Genomic DNA, 26,696 nt, shown 5'->3' with positions numbered 1-26,696 from the left:
ATGGTCCTGTTGGAGACGGCGAGTCAAAGTCTGCGCCTTCCATCCCAACATGTCGTGGTCCGGAGGTCTCCGCCGCGTCGCCGTGTCTCCTCCAAACAAACAAACAACAAGTTGCTCTCAAAAGGCGAGGCGCGCAAAGTGATTCCCATCCACGAGTGGTCCCGGTCGTCGTGTCATTCCGGTGGGATCGGTGCGGAGTCTCCCCGTGGGCCGCGCGTCACGGCGAACTCTGAGATTCAATAGTAGAGCAGAAAAAGATCTCTCTCCGGAGGAGGAGGAGGGGCGAGTCCAGGTCCCGCCTCTCGGCCTGTCAGATTGCTTCTGATTGGTTCCAGAAGGGCAAAAAAAAAAAGACTCCGCAAACACGACTATTATTAGCTGCTTAGCAACAGCTCACTGAAGTCGAGGGACCACCCAGGCAGAAAGGCCTCATGTGCGCGTCTCCGGCTTCAAGGGGGGTCGCCGGGGGGGGGCAAACCCGCTGCTTCAGCTATTTGGGTTCCCGTCGAGCGCCAGAAAGAAGCGCTCCCTCCAGATGACGCGTAAACTAGACGTAGAGAAGAAAGTAAACAGACTGCTTACCCTTGAAGAACAACAACAACTTCGCAGCGTCTTAAATATTTGTGACGCAATAAAACGCGTATTGATCCTCTGAATTGATTTCATTATATGCCACAGTGACTCGGAGTTGTTTTGCAGCATCCTACTTGTGTGCTCACGCAGGTAGCGCAAAAATATACAGTAGCTCAGCCTCTTATATCACAGAGACCAATTACGCACGCAACTTTACGCACGCAACGTTACACTTCTGCAGTGAATGTCCTCCCGCAGAAGAGAATGACTTCACAAAAATAGTTTCTATACTTTGGCTGGGAATAAGTCAAAAGATTGTGACAAACTCTAAAGCAAAGAGCTTCCGGACCGAACCGGACCGACCCGAACCCGCACCGCGTGTGTCCGGAAACGCGCTGCTCAAGATGAAGACAGAAATAATAGCTTTTTTTTTTTTTTTTTAGTGATGCGGTTAAAACCGATGCATCGTAATTCACCTTTGAAAAGATCCACAAACTACATGGCTGTTCCTTTTTGGCCACGTGGGTGGTCCCGTGCGCCCCACGGGCAGGTGGGCTCGAGTGTCACGTGATCACCGCAAACTCGCCCCACAGTCACGACTCATGCACAGCAGCAACCCGAGTTCAGAGAGAGAGAAACTTTCAGTTTCCTCGTGACGTCATCGCACCAAGAAAGATGTGAAAACCTACCTGAAAAAAATGAAATGACTTTTTGTGTTTGATAGATATTCAATAAAATATTATTTCACTAACGCTGGATTTCTATCGGATCTCAAGCTCAAGCTAATTTATTTTACAAATTAGAAGTGTAATTTGAATCAACACAGATTCAGTTCCAGTTTGATCTTCGTTAAATGATGGAGACCGATTTTGATTAACTTGTTTTTAAAGTGTTGATCTTGACCTTGACCTTTGCCATGAGGAACTGTGAAATAAAATACAATCTGTTTCGTCGCTCTTTAAATGCTTAGTGTACCGTCTCTGCTGCCGGATCGGAGGCGGAACTGTTCGCGGACGGGATGATGCTTTCCATTTTCATGAACGTTGTGTTTAGTCACATTTGCAGACTTCCCTTCTCACTCCCGGACTCGGCTGGAGGCTGCAGCAACAGGTCATAAAACTAAAGCAATGCCATTAAAAACATATGGGTATGAACATTGCTGACAAAATACACAACAGAGTGATTTTTAGTTGTTTATTTAGAGAAATGCTTTACACCTTTCTTTCATTTGGTCCCTCCTGGCAGACATCTGAGCGCGCTCATGCATTAAATTTCATCCAGTCAGGGATCATAATTGACATTTTAGCTCAAAATCAAACGCTTCAGAGGATGTGCCGTCGCTGTTAGTTTGTTGGAGCATCTGACTGTTGTGTTTACGGCCCTGGTGGGCTATGTTGCTGCAAAATGGATGTATTCTCGAATATTGACAGGCACCATTAAATGTTATCAAAAGAAAGGACTTGGAAAATAAGTGTGTGTGTGTGTGGCTCAGATTTAGCCACTAGAAAAATCTCCCTCTTGGTGCACCGCTACAGGATTCCCACTTGGACACCTCATGCAGGTACCATTTCCAATATCTGTGCCAAGTTGTAAAAGTATCCTGTTCTCCTCCATCTTGACCCGACCCCCTCATCCCCGGTCCATCATGGCTGCCTATGGGGGTTGAGTGCATGGCGAGAGCCTGCTAGGATGTTTATGTTCCAGCTCAAGGTTGTCTTGAAGAAGACCCAGAGCTGTTTGACAGCTTGCAGCGCAGCCTGGCCTCTGTTTACCTCTCCCAGTTTCCGACTGGCTTTGTATGCACAATCAGAGCAGCTGAGACAGGATCCAAGTGTGCAATTTCATTTCTCTCCGTCCAGCAGCGACGCAGAGAAGTGCACATCGGCGTACAGAAACTGCTTGTGTTTGACAGGCTTAATCAGAAGAGGTAAACTCTCCATTGAGAGAACACAGCCTTGGTTCATTTGAAATACGTGTTTGAAATCATTCAGAACGATTTTGTATTTCTTGTGGTTCTACGTTGTGATGCGACAGAGGAATGCACTAAGCGACCGTGAACATAATGATTAAACATCTTTTTTTGTTGTGTTGTGTGCGGGTGTGTGTGTATGTGTGTGTGTGTGTGTGTTATTCTCTCATATACAGCTAAACACATTTCAGACTCGTTTGGATTTTCACTTTAAGATTTGGGGAAATGTTGGAGCTGGCTGATATTCAGAAATGGCCTGAGAAGCTGCAATTATTTTAGAGTGACGTCAACCCCAGATGTTAACAGGAAACGTTTGCTGCTCTGGATGTACAGTAAATACATGGACTCAGCAAATGATCCTTAGGCTCAGCAGGAAGAAAGAACTGAGGGCGCAGTCAAAAATATTTCTTTTATAAATTCTGCAACAAATGAAGGGAAAATCTCACTCACAAACAAACAGACTTGAGATCAGTTCTACCATCTGCATACATTTAAGGTTCACTGTCTCGCATTTATACCGAGGTGAGTCTCGGTTGGAGGCCGGCTGGAAAAAATGACACACTGAAAGGTAAGAGCCTCCATAAGCCGTCCAGACCTCCTGTTCAGTTTGCAGGAACTGTTGCCTTCCACAACGGAATTCAGGCTCATAACTAAGCAGCATCAGCCTTCATTAAGAGAAAGTATTCCCGCAGCACAGAACACAGATCGCATGCCTTTGTGCTGCGGAATGCATCTACAAAATATTTTAATGCTCCTGATTTAATTGTTGAATTTTTACTGTCTTAAGTCATACAAAGTCATTTTCCGTTGTATTTCAGTTACTGTTTCTCTTCATGCGTGCTTGCAGTGGTTTTAGGGAGTGCCTAGAGCCCATAGGTATTCCTGGACTCGCTTCATACATTAATGAACCTGTAATTAAAGTCTGTTCTGGCGATTTAATAGCTTGCCTGCTGAATATGAAGTGCACTTTTAAATTCTAATTCCACCCCCCCAGTGATATTTTGACTCACTCATTTGTAAAAAATAAATAAAATAAAATAAAATAATTAAACAGTTATTAATGTTAGACAGAGACCTTAGAAACCAACTGTAACAAATAAAAATCAGTTTTTTTTCATCTCAGCAACTCATTAGAGAGATTTAGATAGTCTTAACATTTTAATTGGGATTGTATTTCTATCAGTTGGAATTTGGGCCCCCGGACAAAATGATACTATTTCATGATAGCCACAATTGATCCTGGATTGTTTTCTTTAATTCAAGATGTAAAGAAAAAACTAATTTCACTGACATAAAACTGGGATATAGTTGGATATAGTTGGAGCTGGCATATATTTGACCAACTATACACACTGCAACTGTATATAGTTCATTTAACTTTGCACATGATCCATGATAGGGAGCATACTAATTTTATGTATGACATTTCCAAGGTAACCTGAAGGAGTGCCATTTTGTTCAGAATATAGCTGCAGAATTTATTTCTTTACAATTTATTTTGTAATGTTTTTGGTTTTTAAAGACTCTGAATGTTGGTCATCTTCTCCATAGTATACATCCAGAACACTATACTGTAGACAACTATGCTCTTCAATGGAACGGAAGATACTGCATCAGTGTATGACACGACATCATTATGTGACTCTTGTTATTACTAATTTCTACTCGAGTTGTGCATGTTCATTTGATCATGTTTTAATAACATGAAAAGCGATGGAGAGGAAATAAAGAGTCACAAGTTGGGTAAAAAGACTTCATTTCAGAATCACGACTCGAGACATTGTGCAGACCTGAATGTGTTGAAAGCAGCCAAACCACTGCTTCTGCATCAACTCTCTTCTGGCTCATCAGCACCAAGCTGTCACAGCCATCATCCACAGCCATAACCCCCCCCACACACACAGAACCATGAGGTCACAGCATAAGTGTCCAATTAGCCCAAACACCATTCATTCTGCAGGATCTCAGGAGATAACAGAAGCTGGATGAGGAGGAGAATTTATAGGTGCAGCTTGAACGCAGGGTCATGAGATCATCCTTCTTTATTCCTGCCATTTCACCATTAAACTAGGATTTCTGATGGATGTTTGTGGCCGACTTGTTTAGAAATAGCTGTCACTATTATCAACTCCTGCACGTTTTGGCTAAAATCCGTGCTCCGTATTAATGGCTGGTAACAATCTTCCTGCATAAGTCATGCTAATCGTTCAAGATGACGACTCTCGCTCCACTAACTCCCTCCAAGTCCGACCCGTCTTGTGAATATCTATGAATCTATGCCGAACACTTGACAACGCTGTGCAAGAGGCCGCGCGACCAGAAATGTTTCTCCATTCTTTGGCAAGACAAAGAGGGTGAATCTTCCAAGCCAGGTGGACGCGACTGCAAAATAGGTGACATAGACAAAACGGGGATTAAAAGAGGGACTGGAGACAGAGGGGAAATCAGTGTACAAGGAAAACAGCGTGAATGCCTGGCTTGACATTTCCAGATGGAACAATTGAATGTAAACACAGCTGGATGTGATAGAAGAGCAGCTATTGGCTACATTTTAAGTATTGCTTTGACTTTCCATAGACTGCCAAGGACCGTTGTGTATACAACAGAATGTGCCGTTGACAGTTTATATGGATCCGGCTGCACTTCTTCACGGAGAAGGTGCAAGCCCAAGAGGTTTTAGGCTCGGAGGAGTCACTTACTCGGTGCTCAACCTCAAACATTTTCTTGCGTACATATTTTCAGTGAAATGTCCTCGCTTTGGGGAGAACGGCACGTTTAAATTTTGCTCATGGCGTTATCGGTTGTAAGGCACACGATGACAGCGAGTGCAGACCCAGAACAATTCAGAAAATGAAGGTTAAGAACTTCTTTTGACTTCACTGAAATTACAGATTCTTCCCTGCACATCATAACACTTTAATTTGAGCTCGGGGCCATGCGGCGCCGCCCTGATCCTGACGCCGTGCAGCTGGGCTGTATGTGCAAACTGGATTTAAAAACCAAAGCTTGACAAATGTCATCAGACTTTTGGTCAACTTCAACCAAGGCAAACGGTTTCCCTAATGAATAAGAACTTTTTAAATTTGAAAAAAATTGTGTTATTTGACTTTTTCCCTCCATATTTCATTGCCTCCCTCGCATCTTATCCCTTTCCTGTCTGTCTCTATTCCTGATTCCTGGCACCTGGACTTTTTCCACACTAAACAACAATCTGCTAATCAGTTGCAGCATAAAATCCGTTTCCATCTGCTCATTGCCCAATTGTTTCAAACGATTCGGTGACAGTCGCTGTCTCTGCCACTTAATACTATGACGCTGCGCAGATGTTTTGGTTCTGCTGATTATTAACTATTGATTCCTGTGCCCAGGGTCATCAGTGTCCACAGCGTCCACAGCGTCCACCCCATCAGCCAACACCACTTCAGCCTAACACCATGAGTACCCCCCACCCACCCACCTGTCTACAGCTCCTGCACTTAATCCACCTTCTGTTTGTGCCAGAGACAAACCGCAGGTAAGATTGTTCTCTCCTCTTTAATTCCGAGCAGAACCCACACGTGATTATTATTACATTTTGCATTACAGCAATAAAAAGTGGTGACACATTTACCCCAGTTCTCTTTGCTAGCAGTCAGTAACACAAAGGTACACAAATCAGCACAGACACATGCACAGCAGAGAGAGCAGGGAGGGGAGGATCTGGTGGAAAGGAGGCATCTCCATTCAACTATTATGACATCTGAATAAAACAGCGTTGTTTTACACACACACACACACACGCACTTTAAAAAACAGAAAATATTTGTATACACACAGGGACAATCGCACATGCCTGACATACCACGACATGAGTCATTCGAACTGTCCACCGCTGACAACTGATCAGAGTCTGCCCTCATTTCAAACAGACACACTCTGACTCCTTCTTGACTTGGCTGACCTTTGACCTGGGGTGATGGGGGTTGTTGTCTAATGGTGTGGGTTCATTCTCTGTGTGTGAAGTCATTTCCTGCTGCAGTGACTGTGAGGGGTGAAAAGGGCAACATTGGTTGACCTCAAATGCAGACACAGTGGGGGGGGCCCTGGTCATATCGGATGTAATCCGGCAGGACAGCTCAATATTGTGTAAAAAAAAAACATGGATAATAGGTCATTATTCTATTCTTCAGTGTAATTTAACTTCTGAAATAACAATATTCTGCATTGCCTCAGAGGTTTCATCTTTATTTTGTCAACAGAGACCAATATGTCTCTGTCACCGTCGGAGAGGATGGCATTATGGGTAATATCGCCATTCAGATTTTTCTCTTGTGCTTTTTGAGCAGAGTCACGCAAGCGTCGCACTGATGGCATGAACCGTTGCCCTGAGTGACATATTCTAACAAACAGAACCTTTTATACGACAGAAACAAAATGCCCTTTGTTTGCAATTTAGGCCGGAATGAGAGTCTGTGTTTATTTACGTAAAGGGGAGAAAATATGACAAATCTGTTCTGAGCTGCATTTGTAAACAAGACAAACATAATCACCATCTCTGGAGCCACATCTGGCTCCGGTCGAGCGGAGCCTGGGCTCTGATTGAGGGGCCCGCCAGGCTCCATCGTTTCCTCAAAGTTGCAGCTTGTCACAAGAGAAAAACAAAATGGGTGAAATGTAAAACATTGTTAGCAGAACAAACGCTTAAAAAAAGAAAAAAACAAACATGTTCACCTGTCAAAATGCTATGTCTAAACATGATCATGTTCACATTACATTTAATATGTGAAGCACAAGAAGACGCCTGAGGCTGTTGGCAAGGAGGTGATCGGAGTTTTCAATTTCCTTGGGGTTTCAACTATAGATCGTTGCCGTGATGTCTGAGACGCAATCAAACAGAGGTGAGGAGATTATTTACATTTTTTGGTTTTTGGACAATCCTGGTTCACATCGAAGAAAGGAATTGATGTCGAGGTGTTGTTAACTTCAGCTCTAAAACTAGTTTTAAAACACATGAGCTCACATGTCCTTGGTGACTACAGGGCTTCTTTTTAAAGGCTTTATCTTTTCTGACTGTCTGTTGGGGAGTTCCAGTTATTGCACCCCCCCGGTGAGGATATCAACACCTTTCACCTTAGTGTGAAATTTCTGAAATATATTTTTAAAAAAAATAATAATTCACGTTCCACAGTCGAGACTTTCTAACAACTTTGCTAATCCCCTAATTTTTCTTTTGTGACACCTTCAGATCAAAACCGTTGCTTATGATTTAATATCTAGAACATGAATTGGTGCAAAACTTGGTGCAGATATTTTCCACATGAAGTATCTTTGTATCTGTAGGATTGATTACTGTGAATTTTGAGTGAGTTTGTTCTTCAAGCACCATAATCCAGTTAAAATGTTATTTTGCTTAATATAATGTGCCCACAAAGTTGTCCCCTAATCATCAGTGCGATATGTTCAGTAACAGTCAGCACATATTTAAATTCTTTGACAATAAATCAATGCAGTGAGCATGTCAAAATTGTACTTTATTCCTGCTTTAAGTTAACATGCTTTCATTATGATCCTGAGCATGTTAGCAATCTAACATGATGGGATCATTTGTATGCATGTGAATGAAATGTTTTGACTTGTTTTGAAGTTTGTTAGCGTTCTCCTCCATTTGATTTAATCAAAGGGGCGCTGTGGGGATCTGTGGCGTGGCTGTGGAGGAGCATCTGAGGAGAGAAGATCAAACTCTGTAGTGGCATGGTGACTCACAGAAAGACAGTAGTAACTATTGGAATTTCATTGCCTATTACTTTCAGAGGTGGTTGCACTGAAACACCACCGCAATGCCTTTTAAAGAGAAGTGGAACAGAACAGAACTGCTATTTAAGCATTTCACAACAATAAAATAAGGGAAAAAAAACCCAGCAAATGTCAAAATCTGTTTCTGGCTTCTATTTAGCAGACAGCCTGAAGTCACAGTATGTATACAGAGCTGTGTTATAGCGCTCCACCACTATTGTTCTCTAAGGAGAGAGCCTCAAACATGCCCCAGGGGAACCCTCCTTTGCTTATTTTTTATAGGAACAGCCTAAATTCATGGAGACAAACCAGGCCATCATTATATTTAACAGAGTATCATAAACATTCCTGTTTTCTGGAGGTAAAATAGCGAATGCGTCTGGTTAGACGGGTAGGTGGGTAAACACTGGGCCATGACCTGGTCCCCTGTGAGGGGGCACACCTGTATGAATCACTCACAGAATAAACCACCTTGGGTTAGACCCTCATCTTGTTAAACAACTCTCTCCTTCACCATGAGAATATAATTTACTTTAAACATAGACATAGTAGCAACTGGTGCAGCATGAGTTATCTGCAGCTGATGTATTTTTTTTAATTCTCACCACACTGCCTGCGACAATTTCATTGTAGATCGACTCCAAATGGGTAAAAGAATGAGGAATGAGGAATGAAAAACACTGTTAACAAAGATTTAATCCAGTTCAATGTTTAATGTAAATAAATCTACTGAATCATGTAAATAACGGTGCAAATTGAGATTTATGTGGCATGCATTTTAGAAGTTGGAAAAATGAAGTAGTTCTTCCTTTTTAATGTTCCATGAAGCGCACAGCATCATCTGCACCAGCTTAGTTGGCAATTTACTTTAAAAGAAAACACCTTACTCCTCCTAAAGTATAATACTGTGGACCTCTAAGCGCTTATCATTTGCCGTAAAATTGAATAAAAGCATCTCTAATGTCGTTTTAACAAAATTGAGCATCAACGTCCTTAATACAGTGTTATTGTTGCATTCGTTTGTACAGGTGTAGCTCATAAACTGTAGATGTGAACACGGAAATGTCAGCTTAATGTGAGATGATTTTGCTAATGATCATGAGCTGGTTGAGTTAACACTAGCACCCATGCAGACATCTCCATGGGTTACTGCAGTAAAGATGAGGCCCTGGAGGAAGACCATATGCTGGTGAGGGGATGACTGCAATTATGTTTTAAACAAGTGTGTGTGCGCATACAGTCTGTGTGTGTGTGTGTGTGTGTGTGTCAGTGTCTTTTACAATAAAGAAACCCATTTATCTCTTCACCCAAATACCTAAATCTATCACAGCCAAATTAAAAACAGGTCACTCTGCATGAAATCAACACGTATTGTGCAATAATGCACCCAGACCCATTATCTGGACTCTTGCTTTTTGATTAAAAAAGTATGTTGCATGCTTGTTACCTAGGTGACTGTACTTGTACTGCTCTAACATTTTATCTAATAAATATATTCATCATCATCATTCATACATCAGTTGTTGGCTGCAGACACTCTCATATGCGTTGATTTTGTGTGTTTCGTGAGTCGTATGCAATATCAGCGTGTTTGGTCTGATGACAGAGCTGATCCATGAGAAACATCCATAACGGTTCACTTTGACTGACAGCACCAGTTAAGCCCCAAAGCAGATGCATAATAAATTATATAAGTGACAATATTTATCCAAAGTTCAATGAATCATTTTGCTGTATTCTTTTTTTTACCTATTAAAACAAGCTAATGCCAGAAAACATCCCTTTGAACTGATTTTGAACACTTTAGGTGATTTAAATTGATTGATTGGTGTGAGGACCTACATTGAATATTTATGCAAACACACAATCGCTATAATACTAAACATCAACATATATGCAATCCTCCTATTCCTCATACATACCTGCAGAACATTTCGTGATGACTGAATGGCAAACATTCCCTTTATTGTGCACACGTTCCTCTTTCTCCTGATTTCCCCGTTTCCTCTGTGAGCCCAGGGAGGATGCACTGATACACCCCGGAACAGGCCTGGAGGTCTTGAGACCACACACAGAGCAGGGCTGTTACTCTTTCTTTTTCCTCCTGCTCTCTCTCTCTCTCTTTCTCACTTTAAGTTTTATATGGTGACTCATTCTCTTTCTGTCACTCAGTTTTCTGGATGTCTCTCTCTCTCTCTCCCTTTCTCTTTCCCTATCTCGTCTCCTGTTGCCGCAGAGTGACCGAGGCAGAGCGGAGATTGTGAGTCTAATGTTCCATGTCTCTGTCGCCTCTGTTTGTTTGAACGTGTTGATGTGAACTGTCCAGAGGATGGTCACTACGTCTGCTATTCATGCCAGTGAGACCACCCATCCAGCCAGGCCAAGACATGACTAGTTAAGGCTTTATTTTTCAACGTCTCTGCTGTTCCCAGGGTCCCACAGCTGAATGAGATTACTCCTTCTCTGTCACCGGTAGACAGTGTTGGATTATAGCACAGTTTGGATAGTCATCAGTTGAGTAATATCCAGGTGAAAGACGGGATATGCAAACAGAATGTGCCTTTTGAATTAAATAGGCAGACAGACAGAGAGGCGTGAGTCACATGAAGCATGATTTGTGATTTGGAAAGTTTAGGTAACAAGACGCAACATGTAAGGTGCCTAAAATTTTAAATGTCTGCATCACTACTCAGTTCATTCCTTCATTCAGTTCATTGGCACTAATTGGAACCTAAAATATAAATTGACATTTACACCTAATAAGACATTTTGAGTGAGCGGAACTGGTACCGGATTCCATAATTTCATCTTCTCCGAGGCGTCAGAGATCAGTTCTCATACATCAGCCACAAATCAGCTGAAGGCAAAGAACAACTTGGGCGGGAAACCATAAGATAAAAGTTATCGCCTTTCCAAGTGATTAGCGACTTTTTATCTCAGTGGAAAGAGTTCATTTTGGCTTCTATGTGGAGACGTAAAGGCAGGATCGGTCTTGATGCAGTGGGTCTGATAGTCATTGACAGAGTGGATGAGGGCGCTTTGGGTGGCACCATGTGCGAGCTGGATATTCTTAGTGTCTCCAGACCACACACAGACAGACGGACAGAGAGAGAGGGGGATGGATGAAACTAGGAGGAACACTAAAAATTAAAGGGACGAAGGAGAGGAGGAGGTGGAATCAGGGAATGTTGCTCACTTCTGATATTAACTCACTGAGTATTGTGTCTACAACTCATCCATATAACCTCCCAATGCCTTCTAAATATATATAATTTAATTTCTTTTTTAGAAGAGCACATTTTCTGAAGTAAATTAAGAGGCTTGTTGATCAAACCTCAGCATCGTACTGGGCTTTCATTATTTCTACGTCAAGTTTGAACAATTTACAACATGCAATTTGTTTGAGGTACTCTGAAGCCGCCAGCCACCAAAAGTCTGGACTAGAATTATACATTCATCGTACTCATGTTGTCTCTGCTGTGATTTTTTCCATTTAGGGTGCAGAATCTGCTTCACAACATCACTTCTGGTTGGCATTTAGAATACTTTAATGCTTCAATATAAAATACCAGTGTACACACAGTACACACACACACACCCATTTGGACTATAATGCACGAGCATGCACTGTTGATCAAATAGTAAAAGGTTTCCCCATGTTGGTTGACCTGACACCGATCACTGGGATACCATGAGAGGGGAAGTGAAAAAAACAGAAGTGTAGTAAATAAATATCAGTTTGTCATTAAACAAGAAAACAGAATAAAACAGCTAAGTCGTTACATGCAATAGTTAGCAGTTATATTTCTCTAAACTGGGTGTGTACCTGTATTTTAATTTTACACCAGAATACTTTATAATTTCTTCCTGATTGGCTCTAAAGGTTTTCCAGCTTTGACCCTTGAATTAGAGGGATTCAATGCAGCCATGAAGAAGAAAGTGCAGAACATTGGCCATCCGCACAGCTCGGCCTGGCTCTGCAGATCCCCCTGGACCCCATATGGTGAATGTGTATACTACATGCATGGATGCAAACCTTTGCACCGCTGCCCGTTGGAAAGCATCCCATAACACACAAATATATGAATGAACAGACACCTATTCATTAAATTGTAGAGCCACATGCAAGTGTGACCCTTCACGTTTCGAACTAAAAACGCTTTCTCATGTGCAAAGCACCAGCGTACGTATTTAAGCCTTTATTTCTCTTCACACATGACTCCAATAAACAAAGTTCTTCTAATCAAGACAACAACGTATTGTCTCCACATCTCCACTGTAGGATCTGAGCTACTGCAGACGCCCCCCCCCCCCAATCCTGATTGTGGGCTAGGGAGTGCAGGGGAACATAATTGCATGCTTAAACGCCTGAGAAATGGACGTCCAGTTTTGCTGAGTTGGTGTTTTTTCTGTGGCCTCATTGTTGGGACGTGCAGTCATGCAGCTCTTTGAGTCCCTGTCGGTGTTAATGCTGGGTTAGGGTTGGTTCAGCAGAGAGGAAGAGGGGGAAATGTTGTCTAGCGGCCAGATTTGCTCATTCCAAGACCAAGCTCTTTGTCCCGTCCAACATGCCTGACAGGAGGAGGAGCGCTGTGACCATAATGGAGCAAAACCCAGACCGGAACCATAAACTCATCCTTCTCTTGAGTGTGTTTCTATCCCAGTGTTCCAGTGTTGCTGTAATGTAATTTATAGAAATAGAAATGCACAAACACAAGAATGTACATATTGTATACACACATGCATGCCATAACCATTGACACGTTCTGGTTGATGTACTGAGCGTGGCCAAACAAAAGGCTCCTCTATGAGGTTGCAGCGTAATGAGGTCCGCTTTGAGCATAAATATGTTGCTCTGCAGAGTTTTCCATCTCACTGCAGCACAAAAGGGAGAAGCCATCAAATTCAGGTCATCAGAGGCTTCAAAGTTGTAAATCAACTCACTGAGCAGAATCTGTTGTGTCATCACAGCCGTCTGTGGTCAGAAGACCAGGATTTCCCAAGCGCAGGTGGCCGTCACCTTATGTTTTACCTCTCTTTGCATTTTATTTTTTCAAACACAGAGATCTACCGTGACCTGGATGACTGAGAAGCTTCAGCCTCTCTTTGCATTCCTTGTTGTGCATTTCAGTGACACTACCTCCGTACGTCAGTAATGCAGAAAAAAGAATGAATGATAGGAAGAGATGAGAAAATCTGGAAAGAGAAGAGAACTGGAAGACATTCAAAGTCTGTACGACTTGATTAAAAAGCCTTGCTGTGCTTTAATTGTTTCCAGATCAGAATTCCTTTATTGATCCTTGCAGCGTAATTGTTGGGGGGAAAAAACAAAATAATTTATCTCCTATGGGTGGACTTGAACCACCATTTTCCTGGATGAGCCCATTCTTTCAGTCTGGAACTGCTGAGGATGATACATAAGACAAGACTTCTTCCAGCACAAATGAAATGAGCCTATAAAAAATATGCACATGACATTATAACAAACTTAAAACATGAGCATTGTAGGAGTGAGCGGAGTTCTTTCTGAAATCAATAAGGATTTCTTGAAAAAAGTAAAAGTGTAAAGTGTTTAAAAGTGCATAAATGGGAAAGCGAGAGAAGGCATGTGAAAAAAATAAGAAAATCATTAATTCTCAGCCTACGTTTCCAGCTCCGCAATCAGTGTTTATGAAGTTGAAACTGTCATTTTTGGCACGGCAGTAATTGCTTTTGGCCGGGGGCAGATCCTCTGAGTCATGAGCGAGGGGACATGGAACACAGAAGGAGTGTTTCCCTGGCTCCTGAGAGCAGGACAAGAAAGAGCTCCATTCAGGTCTTCCTCTCCAACTACTGATTATGACTAACAACAGAAGTTTAGCAAACTCCTCCGGTCCAGCACTGTTTTATTCAAAACAAACCCTGATTTAGCCAAATGAATCTCCTTGTCCAAGGAAATACATTTTACAGTTCCCGAAGTCGATCCAGGTGGGATTCAGGAAAGCCAAACGTTTAATTTAACTGTGACCACCGCGTTCCTGACCTGATTAGAATAAATCATGAAACATTTCCATCTCAGTCAAATGGTATGAAACAGAACACCCACCCCACCCACACACACACAAACATACACACATGTCATCGATGTATATTATGACATCATACAACCTTAAAGGAATAGAAAAAGTAAGAATCATACGCATTCATAAATCAATAATAACACAAAAATATTCAATCATAACCTTATAAGCTATTTCTACATAATGATTACTTTTACTGTTGAGAGTTTATGTACATTTAACTGATAATTCTTCCGTTTGTAATCTTGAAAAATATTTATATTATGAAGCCACCAGATCTAAGCACAATCTATGTTTAATTTTGGATGCATCACTTAGAAAAAGGCAAAGCCGGCAATCACTCAATCGCTTTATCAAAATTGATTTGTCTCCTTTTCAAATGACAGGCTAGCTGCAACCGGCGATTCGCACCATCTCAATCAGCATGAGCGTGCATGCATTATTGCGAGATCTTTGCTGTTAGGTAAGACAACACAGTGGGAGATCTGGTGCAGTATGCAAACCCTTGTGTTTGGGCTTTCTTTATGAGAACATCTGTGGCAGCTGCTCTATAAATTCCCAGTGTTGAGAAAACAGGAACAATAGGTTCCATTTTTGTATTTCAGTGTACCATGGATGGAAAGGAGTGGACTTAGTTGAGCCTCAGCTGGAGCACCGTGGCTGACATTTAGGCAAAGTCAAATACGGGACGGAGAATGGAGACGGTGTTATTGCATGTCTCTCTACAAACAGACAAAAGTGAGCCCATTAATCCAAAGGATCAAAAAACAACATTTGTTGACTGTGTCATTACAAACAACAAAAACATTAGATTATTATTATTTTTTCAAAATTAGCTGCGTTATTCTCTTGACAGTTGAACATAGATACAGCACGATGCTGCTGCATGGTTTTATCTTCTCTTTCATCTACATTTTTGGCCACATTTATTCATCAGTATTTTAAACCTACATTCATTCATTTTCTGAACCGCTTATTATTATTCAGTTATAAGCAAAATATTATTTAAAAATTTACAATTTAATTGACATTATCCAAATTATTAAGAGCACAGGAGACCACTGTTGTAATTATTTCATATTTACTATTCTTCATACGTCATAAACACGATGTTAGACTGAACCAATGTAAATTGTCTTGCATTTAATTTAGATCATACACTGCACTTTCGACATAATGTCCGACACGTAAATATACAATTTAAAACAAAAATATAAATAATAAGCTCCTACTGTTCAAAAATGCTCATTGTGAATGTTTGAAGGGCACATTTAAAAAATAATATTAATTTCAACTAAGATCTTCGATGAAAGTGCGACGAACTTTGCTAAAACATGTAAACAGTCAGCAGCAGCCTCGCTGCAGCTTCCGCGCTGTTGTTGTCCGTCCGTCTGCAGCTTTTGGTCGGTTCAAAGAACAACGGGGATGAAGTCAAAGCGACTGAAAAGTTACTCAGGATGGCGTAACTTACCGAAGTTCAGTTTTTATTTTCACAATTCCTTCATCTCATAGCTAAACTAATCAACCTAGCTAGCATGCTACAGTGACTTTTCCTCCATTCGTAGAAACATCTATTTTTCTTCGCATCCTGATGGCTTCAACCTCTGCAGCTGAAAGAGGTTAGAAATATATGCATTTTCTCTTGCTTTATTTCGTTCGGACACTACTTTACACAACCTATGTCCGCTCGAAGGCTCTGCTGCTAGCTATTAATGGATAACAAGGAGGCAGTTTCAGTCGCAAACAAGACCTGCTGCTCAAAGTGCTTTAAAACAAAGAACTTGCAGCATAAAAAAAAAGTCAAATAAGATACGAAGGGGCAGAAGTAGTTTGTGTACAAAAAAACTCCTTACATTGTCTGTACATTCTAACAAAACCAAGGTGTAAGTTGGTTGAAAGTTATAACCCGAACCATTTGTATCCACTTGATGAAATAAGTATTGAAATGTTTTTCAGATTTGTCGATTCTTGTAATGTTAATATGTTTTTTATGTTAATAAATAGGAGCATGGCATGCTGGTGACAGTTGTCTGGCTCCAGACCCGAGAGATGGCACCCTGCGAGAAAGCACCATTCAGGGACTCACTACCTCTCACCAGGGTGATGCCATGGCACGGGTGGTGTTCACTGACAATAATAAAGATGAGGAGGAGGCTGTACCTGTTTCGAAACTTGTGAGACCAGCCTTGAATTACTCCACCGGGGAGAAACCCATGTTTCCCAACAGCACCATAGACCCCAGGCTATATGTCCCCTTAGAGCTGGGTGATGGACACAGAGTCCCTTATACCATTAACAGATATCTGAGGGATTACCAAAGAGATGGGATCCGGTTCATATTCAGCAACTTCATGCACTCCAGAGGCTGTATCCTGGGAGATGACGTGGGCCTGGGAAAAACAGTACAGGTACCACAAAAACACGGCCTGCAAAACAATTTTCCGTGTTGTGACGTGTGTCTTTTCTTCACATGGCTGTCTATCTTGCTTTTTTCTCTTTACCTGTTCATCAAAGGTCATTGGTTTTCTCGCTGCCTTGCTGCACAAGAAGGGCACATCGGAGGACATTGAGAACAACAGACCACAGTTCCTGCGCAGTCAGACGACCTCGCTGGAAAGAAAACCCAACAAAGTGGGTATTCAAGTATGGTATTTATGAAGGGAATACTATTATAAACCCTAAAACGTCTTTGCAACAACAGTTAGTGATACATTTATCACCAGCATCTTTTACGTTTCCGTGGGTTTGGTCTAGGTGTTCCTCATTGTGGCACCGTTGTCATTACTTTATAACTGGAAAGATGAACTGGACACATGGGGCCACTTCCGGTGCGTGGTGGTCCACGGGCCGAGGAAAAAGGAGGAGCTGGCTCGTATCAAGAAGGGATGCATCGAGATCGCTCTCACTACCTATGAGACTCTGCGCATTTGTTTGGATCAGTTTAACAGGTAGGACGCATGTACATTTTTTCGCTTTTTAGATTTGGTAGATAAACACTGTGATTATATGTTTGCTCTTCCCGCAGCATAGACTGGTCGGCTGTGATTGTGGATGAGGCCCACAAGATAAAGAATCCAAACTCTCAGGTCACTCAGGCCATGAAGGATCTGAAATGTGAGGTGAGAGAGATTTTTGTTTGTCTCATTTCAGTATTCTAGCTAGCATTCACTAGAGTCTGGATTGAGGTGGAGGAGATTAAGAAGAGGTCTGCACTCAAGCGTTATTAAATAGCTTGAATTGTTCCATCATAATAATGAGCTGCTACGAAATTAGGCTTAGATTAGCATTCTGATCATGCTTTTGATGGTAATTTTGCACTTATTTGTTTTCTTCAGATCAGAATTGGCCTCACTGGCACCATCTTGCAGAACAACGTTGAAGAGCTGTGGTGTGTCATGGACTGGTATCGCAAAACACTTTTACATTACATTTATTACCATATCTGCAGCCACGTTTAAATGTGTTTGTTCCTCTTAGTGGAAATGAAGCGACCGCCTTCTGCACATTCTCCCTGACATGAGCTCTTTTGTTCTATTTAGGGCCATACCCCGTTGTCTTGGAACCTTAGGACGCTTCAAGACCAAGTATTCAGATCCAATTGAGCAAGGGCAGAGACACACAGCGTCCAAACGTGCCTTAGCGACAGGGAGGAAGACTATCGAAGCCCTGGTAAGGAAGATTTCCCACTGGTTTCTCAGAAGGACGAAAGCTCTAATCAAGGATCAGCTGCCAAAGAAGGACGACAGGGTGAGATTGGAAAATTCACAATCAACTCGACAGTAACGTGATGAGCGTCGAAGGAGAGTCCCTCTGAGCGTGTCCGCGGTGTGTTTTCTCCTAGGTTGTCTATTGCACACTGACAGGTTTCCAGCAGAGCGTTTATGAAACGGTGCTGGACACTGAGGATGTGACGTCGCTGCTACGGTCCTCAGAGACGTGTGACTGTCGTAGCGGACGCTCCCGCAGCAGCTGCTGCTATAAAGTCAGTTTAAACCGCAGTATTGTGGCTTCCTATGCTGTGGCTTGTGTTGGGTTCAACTTGATTGTAAGGAATGAAGTGATTTATTTTGCAAATTTCATGTGATCAGATAAACTAAATCAAATCGGCATGTTTGATTTAGGTTAGGAAATTTGTTTTATGTGGCAGTAGAAGTTTTGCATGTAGTTTTTTTGTGTGTGTGTGTGTGTGTGCTGCAGTGAAGTTGAAAGCACAGCGCTGAAGACTTTTACCTTTGTAAAGTTGATTAGATTATTTTGTTTAACCTTTTTTTTTCCTAGATTGAGCTCTCATTTTTGATCAGTTTCTTTTATTTCAGACAGGTGTCAAAATGAAGACGCTCTATTTCAGCTACTTGGCGATACTGAGGAAGGTCGCTAACCATGTAGCGCTGCTGAAGCCCACTGCAGGCACCAGCAAGAAGCAGGTGAAGTCATGTTTCCCAATAACTGATTCAACTGGCAGTTGTTCGTCTGACTGTTAGCAAGATAGCTCAAAAGGTTCGAGACGGATCCGGATGTTGTGAATGTTACCAGGAACAGATTATTACATTTGTCAGTCAATGGAGCTTCAAAATATGTTCCTCAATATCTCGGTTGATTATTGACAAATGTAATTTGATACAGTCATGTAGGGTGGGGACCTCAATCTCGCCACTGAATTTCATCTGGATCTGATCCAGAATGATGTTAGAAAAGAATATTTAATTTTTGCATTAAAACTCAATTTCTGGATTCAAAAATCAGTGAAAAATACACATAAACTCTGATTCACTTTTACTTTTCATGGTTGGTGTAAAAAGATACCAAGAACAATTTAGAACATTTTGACGCTGATCCAGATCACCATGTGAACGATGTAAATCCAATGAGGGGGGGGGGGGGGGGGGGTGAGCTGCTTAGCGGAGGTCTGTGCTTTTCTAGTTGCGCTTGTTTTCCTTGGCACTTCTTTGCGCCACAGCGTCTAGTGAAGGATTTGGTTCACTGTAACAGTTCATGTGTTTCTTCCAGGAAGAGTATGTGGGTAGAATTTGTGCAAAGGTATTCCAGAAGTTTCCAGACTTTGTACAGAGATGCAAAGATGAAGCGTTTGAGGCCCTGTCAGACCCGATGTACAGCGGAAAGATGAAGGTACAGTGAGGGAACAAACTCCCTGCCATGCACTGATTCTGCAGTTTGTTCTGTGTGGTTAAAGATACGTGTTCCTCTTATAGGTTTTGCAGAAGCTACTGAAACATTATCAGCAAAAAAGAGATAAAGTGCTCCTGTTTTCTCTCTCCACCAAGGTGCGTGCACTGAGTTTTAAATTGGGTGAGCAGCAGCGTGAAATATTTCTTGGTACGCTCAGTGATGAGATCTAAAAGATTTACGCGGACTATAAGCAGCTGATAGAGCTGATGAATAGCAGCATGTGGCATGATTTACTCAGGACATTGACTAATTGGCAGCCTTGTGTGTTTATTTTTCTGGGTGTGATTGGAGATATAAGATAATTAGAGTATAATGACTGCTGTCGCCTGAGACAGTAATATCTTTGCTATGAGGTCAGAATTGTTTTTTTGGGGGGGGGGGGGGGGGGATATCATATACTTCCTTAGAGTTCTGATTGTGCTCAATATCATGCTGATACTATTTCTCTAAATATACAAGCCTGAGGAATTTTATGTGGGTTTTTTTAGGGGGGGGGTTAGCTGAAGGGAATCACTTTGTGACATGTCATTTGTTGACATGTGTTGGTTTTGTGATTTGAACGGCTCAGCTGTTGGATGTCCTGGAGAGCTACTGCATGGCAGAGGGACTGGACTACAGCAGGTTGGACGGAAACACCAAAGCTAAAGAAAGAGTCCAGATCGTCAGAGAGTTCAACACCTCCCCTCACATCAACCTCTGTCTGGTGTCCACCATGTGAGTCGGACATTAACAGTCAGATGGCAACGTTCTTTATTTTTTATATATCAGTCTCGGCTGCATCAGGATTTTATTCACCTCATATTTTATTTTTCTTACGAGTCTGCAAGTTTCTTTTTTTTCTTTTTCTTAAGTATTTGATGATTTTAGACATATTCCTAATCTGATGCTGAATGTACCTTTTTTTTAGGGCAGGGGGTCTTGGTCTTAACTTTGTCGGGGCAAATGTAGTTGTGCTGTTTGACCCAACATGGAACCCAGCCAGTGACCTCCAAGCTATTGACAGGTAGGGCGTCTGTCATATATTGAAAGACTTTAAAAAGTATTTTCCACTTTGATTGAGATCCACAATGTAGACCAGAGAGATGTTTTTATGTTCAGAAATATGAAATCGCCTGTATTCTCATCAGCATTGACCATGAGATCTACTTAATGGGATGATCTTATAAATGAACAAACCGTGCATCCCTACCATAAACAATGATTATTCTCTAAGGTGACTGACTCCATAGCTAATATAAAAACACGTTTCCTGATTCCTGCTGTATGTCCTCCTGCAGGGCGTATCGTATCGGCCAGTGCAGGGATGTGACTATCCTGAGGCTGATCTCATTGGGGACTGTCGAGGAGATTATTTACCTCAGACAAATTTACAAGCAGGTGACAAATAACAATGATATGATCCCGTCTATGTGCAGTGCCATTTCTTACTTTCCTGTCTTGCAGCAATTGCAGTGCTCAGTCGTGGGCAAGGAGAGTTCACGGCGGTACTTTGAGGCGGTGCAGGGACATGCCAGCCATAGGGGGGAGCTGTTCGGGATCAGAAACCTCTTCAGGCTGCAGACCCAAGGGACATGCCTCACCCGCAAGATACTTGAGGTTAAATCTTTACATCTTTTACTGTTGTTCTACGAAACTCACCTCATGCCGCTGACCCATATCCTTGCTCTCAAAGCTATGTCATTGAAACTGAATCTTGTACACGGTAGCATCGAGTAGTCACGGTGGCCCTTACGATATCCTTTCAGAGAGTAATCAAACAGGCCAGAGTAGCCTGTCAGTGATGCGTTTTGGTGAATTCGTGGCTCACTTTTGCTCTTCCGTCAGCGAGAAGGACAAGTAGAGGCCGGTGTAATGACAACCAGCACCCACGCTGGTGAAGAGGAGGAGGAGACGAAGGGAGTGAGTAACGCTGATGTTCTCAGAGGCCCAGAACACAGGCCAGTCTTCTTTCCCAGGCGGCCCACTCTTCCTCCCATTCCCCCCGTGAAAGAAGGGATACCTCAAGCAGGGTCCCTCCTGTCTGTCAGTCAACCAACCCACATCTAATATAACGCTTTCTGCATTAATACATATTTGATTTATTTTACTTTATTGGTTCTTCTTTGTTTTTAATCTTTCCTAATGTCTTTAAGAGGCGTATTACAAAATGATATACACCCCACTGAAATTGTTGCTATTCTTGTCAGGATCACAAACTCACTCTGCTGCAGGCTTTAAATAAATACATATACGGTATATTTTTATGGAGGTTTTGATCATTTGTTCCATTAAATCTTGATGGAACTGGAATCTTTGTGAATAAATCGCATTGAAGCTTCTGCTAGTGTGAAAACTACAACCCTGGTAATTAAGGATCTGGAAAAATTCAACGCAATACATTTTTGGTGGAGGATAATTCAGTGACCCGGGTTACAAGTTCAAACCACCGGGGTCATTGTGTTTGAGCAGAACTGAAGGATGGGGTTCTCTTTATCCTCCTCCCACGTTCTCTGATTCTGAGAGGAATAGCTGGATGTAATTACTTTCCCCTTCCAATGGAAGCGGCAGGCCACACCGAAGCCGATAGTCTGCTTTTTATTTTCACAGTGATAGCCCTTATCATCCCGTTCTCAGCCGAGTCCTTTTTACTGGTGGTCCAGCGAGGCCATTCAGATGCTTTCAGTTGCTCTGATAAAATGTCATTCATTTGACGTTAGGATTCCCCATGGCCCCTTTTCTCTTACTAATGTAGACTAATGATGGAGGGCGTACCAAAGGTCACATAGGCGTTTATTATGACTTACTGTTCTGCACATCTGTAATGTTGCACAGCCAAAACTCTCATGAGCTGCTCTACTGAACGATGGCATGAACGATGGAAGAAAAGGAGGCGTAAACTTTCTGTTGCATTTTAGAACGTAGTCCCATTGTGTGATTCTAACACAGTGGTACCATACTTACACTTCAGTACAGTACTAGTATGTGAAATAAATACTCTCAAGGAGAAAAAAGTTCCAAACACAGTTATAATCAATCATTATCGTATCTGTGGAGTCTTAGATTGAAAATCTGACTTGTTATAGTGTCCCTTTATTCTGCTCTTTTGTTTAAGGGATCTAGAGATTCTCCACGTAGAGATGTTCCCGTATTGAATTATGAACCAGCAGTGGAGAACAAATACATATCAGAGGTCTCTAGAGAGGTGCTGGACTTCAGCAGTGGGAGTGAAGAAGAGGAGGAGGGCCTTAAAAGGAAGACGTCAAAGCCCAGTGTAGCTGATGGCGACGGGGGTGGGAATGCGGCCACTGGCTGCGTTCGATTGAGTCTCCTCCAGCAGGGTTTCTCCAAGCTCCTCGAAAGGGTCAAAGGAAAACCAGAGGCGAGAGAAGAGGACAGTAGTGCTGATGAAAGTACAGTTGAGGAAAGTGCTGAGGACCAAATGAAGGAAGGCCCCCCCTCTAGTATCTGTGATACAGGAAATGATGCACTCTGTCTCGCTAAATTGGGAGGAAAAACCTGGGACATATCAAGCAATTCAGACAGAGAAGACAAAGACGATTCTGGAGAGCGACGGGGCCTGAAAGGGCCGGCAAACACAAGGACGACAGTGGATGAACTTCTCTCACGAGGCAAAAATAAAACTCACAAGCTCAAGAGTGCAGCTGCAAATGTGCACCACGTCGAGGGTTACTCGGATGAGTCTGAGGATTTGGACACGGAGGAAATGGAGAGGAAAAATAAACGGAGGGGAAGACTGGACCGGAACAGAAAGAGGCCGAGTTCGAGTGTCGGGGAAAAGACCAGACGCAAATACACAGAAGACGTAACGATGTTTACGTCTTCAGAAGACGAACACAGTCCTGTTGAGAGAGGGAGACTTATCAGTCTCGTCAAATCTCCACAGATGGACAGATCTGGAGTCGAGTCGCCAAAAGAGGGGCAGAGAACTGTAACAGCCAAAAGCAGTGGCAAACAGGGTGGGGTGTCCAAAGCTGTCTCATTCACAAGTCTAGTAAGAACGCCATCGCCAGCATCTAAAGGAAAGGAGGCGACCATTGACAGCGTGCTCGGTGAGAATCAGAATCTGCATGGATTTATATACTAGTAATTTAAATGCATTTAATATTAGCCTTAATGATTTATATTTCTGTGCCAGGGGGGGCACAGGAGGTGATGTACACCCACTCAAACCAGCGTGTGGTGGGAGGGAGCAAAGCAGAGGAGCTGATAAGTCGAGCTGCTGTACGAGACGTGTTCGAGCGCAAGATGTACTCGCAGCTCCCGGCCAATCACGTTCCAGATAGCATAGAGGTATATGCTCTATGTTGACCCGGCTTTGTTCAGTGATGCTTTCACTAGAGGCTGTAATACTGTGGTGAATGATGAACACAAAATCACATTAGATCAATAAACTTGGATCACAAACGGTTCATAATGAGAATCGATAGAGATTGGGCCTCCTCAGAAGAAGAGCTTAATCCTTGCTCTTTCCCCGTCCCTCTTTCCTTGTAATCGTAGTATCGATTTCATATTAAGATACTTTTACTACAATGGGCTGTGTATAAAAGCAAATTGATGGATTTTGCTCCGTGCCTCTGTAAAACCTCAGTCTTATTTGATTGGCTCCAGAGCCCACCGGACAGGCCGGCTTCCTCCAGACTGGAGAGGCCTTCTGTGGACCATCCGGTCACCTTTGCCGACAGGAGTGTGCATCACACCAGACACGCCACCTTCATCATTGGAGAGACTCCCCACGCCGTGCGCAGGTCCTGAAATGGTGTCTGAACTGTGATGAGAGATGTATAGGGAGGGAAATGTTGCTTGTGGTAAGGGATCTGTAAAGGGAAAACGTGTGAACAGGAGTAAAGCAGGCAAGTGAAAGAAAGGAAGACGGCCGGTTTAACAGAGTGGTAGGAAAAGAGGAATTCCTGTAAGTGAAATGGATTTAGGCCAAAATTCACCACAGGTATGGTGTTGAGCCCCCCCCCCCCAGCACCTGGGCCTCAGGAATTGTGTGTGTGTGCGAGCATTAAGTGAGAGACCACCTCTGAGCTTCCCCTCCTACCTAATTTCCTGCATCGTACCAAAAATTACCCAGTTATGTCCGGGGCCAACAATGCAGGAGTCCTACCCTCCACAACCACAGCTCTGCTGAGACTAACCAAGAATGTTTGCCCGAGGACTCTCAAACCCACACTGATGCACGCACACACGCAATCCTAACAAGCATTTACGCACACACAGCCCTCAAAACACACGTTTATCCCGCCTCCTACCTTCCAAAACACTCGTTTGCAGACTCCTTTGTAGCTCCAGCAGCGCTTCCCAAGAACAGGACGCCATCTATGCACGACGCACACGGTACACAGGGTGTATCATCGGCCCCACAATTAACCTCCCCGTTCAATTATATAAATGCACACGATGCTTTACTGGCACCACATTTAATTTGTTGTTCCATGTCAATGCCAAAAAGGATAATAAAATAATCAGTGTCTTTGAAGTATTTTTGTGTCACAGTCTAAGTCAGACCAAGAACTAACTGTACTTGTGAGGCTATAGTGCAAGTTAGGAAGATAGCACCAAGAATGTTTAGTAACCACTTAGTACGCATGATGTTTGTACACACTCATATCTGTGTTTGTGTGCCGTGTGTCTTTGTGTAGGCAACATCTAGAGGAGATGGCGACAACAATGAAGTTTTCCTCAGTCCATCAATTTGCATTTGAGATTCTGAGAAGAAGCTCATCTGAGAGACTGGCCTGGCTGCGGCAGCATTACGCTTCACGGAACCACCCTGACCTGGCTGAGATAGTCGCAAACAATTTCCCCCAATCTGATTCTGCACAGACCTCCTTAACGTCCACCGTCACAAAATCTCAACCAGGAACCAGAACCTTAAAAAAGGATGTTCTGAAGGCCCACAAAAAGGCTAAATGCACTCAGGATGTTGAACCCAAAACTAAGCCTGAAATACCACAAAATAATGTTTCTGTGCCACAGAAAAAGCCTACAAACCCACAAAATGGTTTTCAAGAAGCTAAAAGAAAGGAGCAGATACCAGAGAAGAACATTCTAGAGCCTCCGGGTCATGTTCCAGGCCTCGAGTCCGAGGAGCAGGAGGAGACGGGCTGCAGAGGACATAAGAGGACAAAGAAGGGTAGTGTTTCCCGTTCTGGAGCCTTCAGACCTGGTGGTGCTCTTGGCTTGGATCAGGCCTGCAGCAGTGGTCTGGGGTCCTGGGAGGCGGCGGCTTTCCTGAACCGCAAAGACAGAGATACCCCTTCTTCTTCCAACCTCATCCATGGCAGGTCCACTAATTTATGCAAGCCCACAGCACAGGCAAGGGAGCGAGGGAAAAAACCCTCCAGAGCCAGTAAAACGGTTCAAGGTCAGAGAGAAAATCCTCGGAGCCCTTCCCCCCCTGAGCTGCCCACATCTACCTCCAGTTTCCCATCCCTCCTAACGGATCTAATCGGAGACACCTCCATCCTGAACGATTTGATAAAACCAAAATCCAGGGGTACACAAAAGAGGAATTCACCACAAACACCGCCTGGAACATCCTCTGCAGCAGTTAGCTTTACCACACCTGCTCCTTCAAGCGTCAGTCTTGACGCTGATTCTGGGTCAGCGGGACTCTTGGACGCTCCGTCATCTCCAAAGTCAAACAAGGCAGCTAGACGACAAGTGCATTCAAAGAGCGGCCACAAGGACTTCTGGGACATCCTGAATGAGGGCAACGAGGAGACCATCAACAGGTTAACGGACCCGGCAGAAGTGCAGAGGGTTTGCATCAACACAAACGTTGCAGTTAGAAGCCGGTCTGGAGGAGCAGAAGGAAAAGAAAGCACGAGTCTCTGGAAAACAAACGAGAAGTTCCTGTGGAAAAAATGAGACGGGAGAGATTTTTATTTCTGATGTAAAGAAGATGTTTTTTGTTTTTTTTATGCCCAATTGATATTTAAAGTAAGGATTCCTTAAAATGTTGTTTTTACTTCTACTCTTTTAAGGTGTTTTGCATTCACTCTTGTTATTGATCAATCTTCACCGATTTGAGAATGTACTGACGTAATGTTGAATAACACTTGAATAAACAGGGTGGTACTCATCCTAGAAATTTAAACCTGTGTGTATTTTATTTAGATGAAATCAAA

The 26,696-nt window shown here is 42.8% G+C and overlaps 1 protein-coding gene across 1 annotated transcript; it reads left to right on the top strand.

Moving 5' to 3' along the window:
• Positions 1–26,665, top strand: LOC137914438 (DNA excision repair protein ERCC-6-like 2). Its single transcript, XM_068757987.1, has 20 exons — positions 1–190; positions 16,378–16,781; positions 16,888–17,004; positions 17,128–17,321; positions 17,399–17,492; positions 17,709–17,776; positions 17,913–18,120; positions 18,215–18,355; positions 18,690–18,797; positions 19,381–19,500; positions 19,584–19,655; positions 20,129–20,274; positions 20,468–20,563; positions 20,838–20,937; positions 21,004–21,156; positions 21,385–21,474; positions 22,652–23,609; positions 23,696–23,850; positions 24,169–24,305; positions 25,206–26,665. Exons 1-20 carry the CDS (start codon positions 1–3, stop codon positions 26,434–26,436), a joined length of 4,782 nt encoding a protein of 1,593 aa, XP_068614088.1. The 3' UTR covers positions 26,437–26,665.
• The last annotated feature ends 31 nt before the right edge of the window (positions 26,666–26,696 follow it).

The sequence above is a fragment of the Brachionichthys hirsutus genome, unplaced genomic scaffold, assembly GCF_040956055.1.
Source record: "Brachionichthys hirsutus isolate HB-005 unplaced genomic scaffold, CSIRO-AGI_Bhir_v1 contig_696, whole genome shotgun sequence".
Taxonomy (NCBI): Eukaryota; Metazoa; Chordata; class Actinopteri; order Lophiiformes; family Brachionichthyidae; genus Brachionichthys; species Brachionichthys hirsutus.
This window is presented reverse-complemented; position numbering and strand designations above follow the sequence as displayed.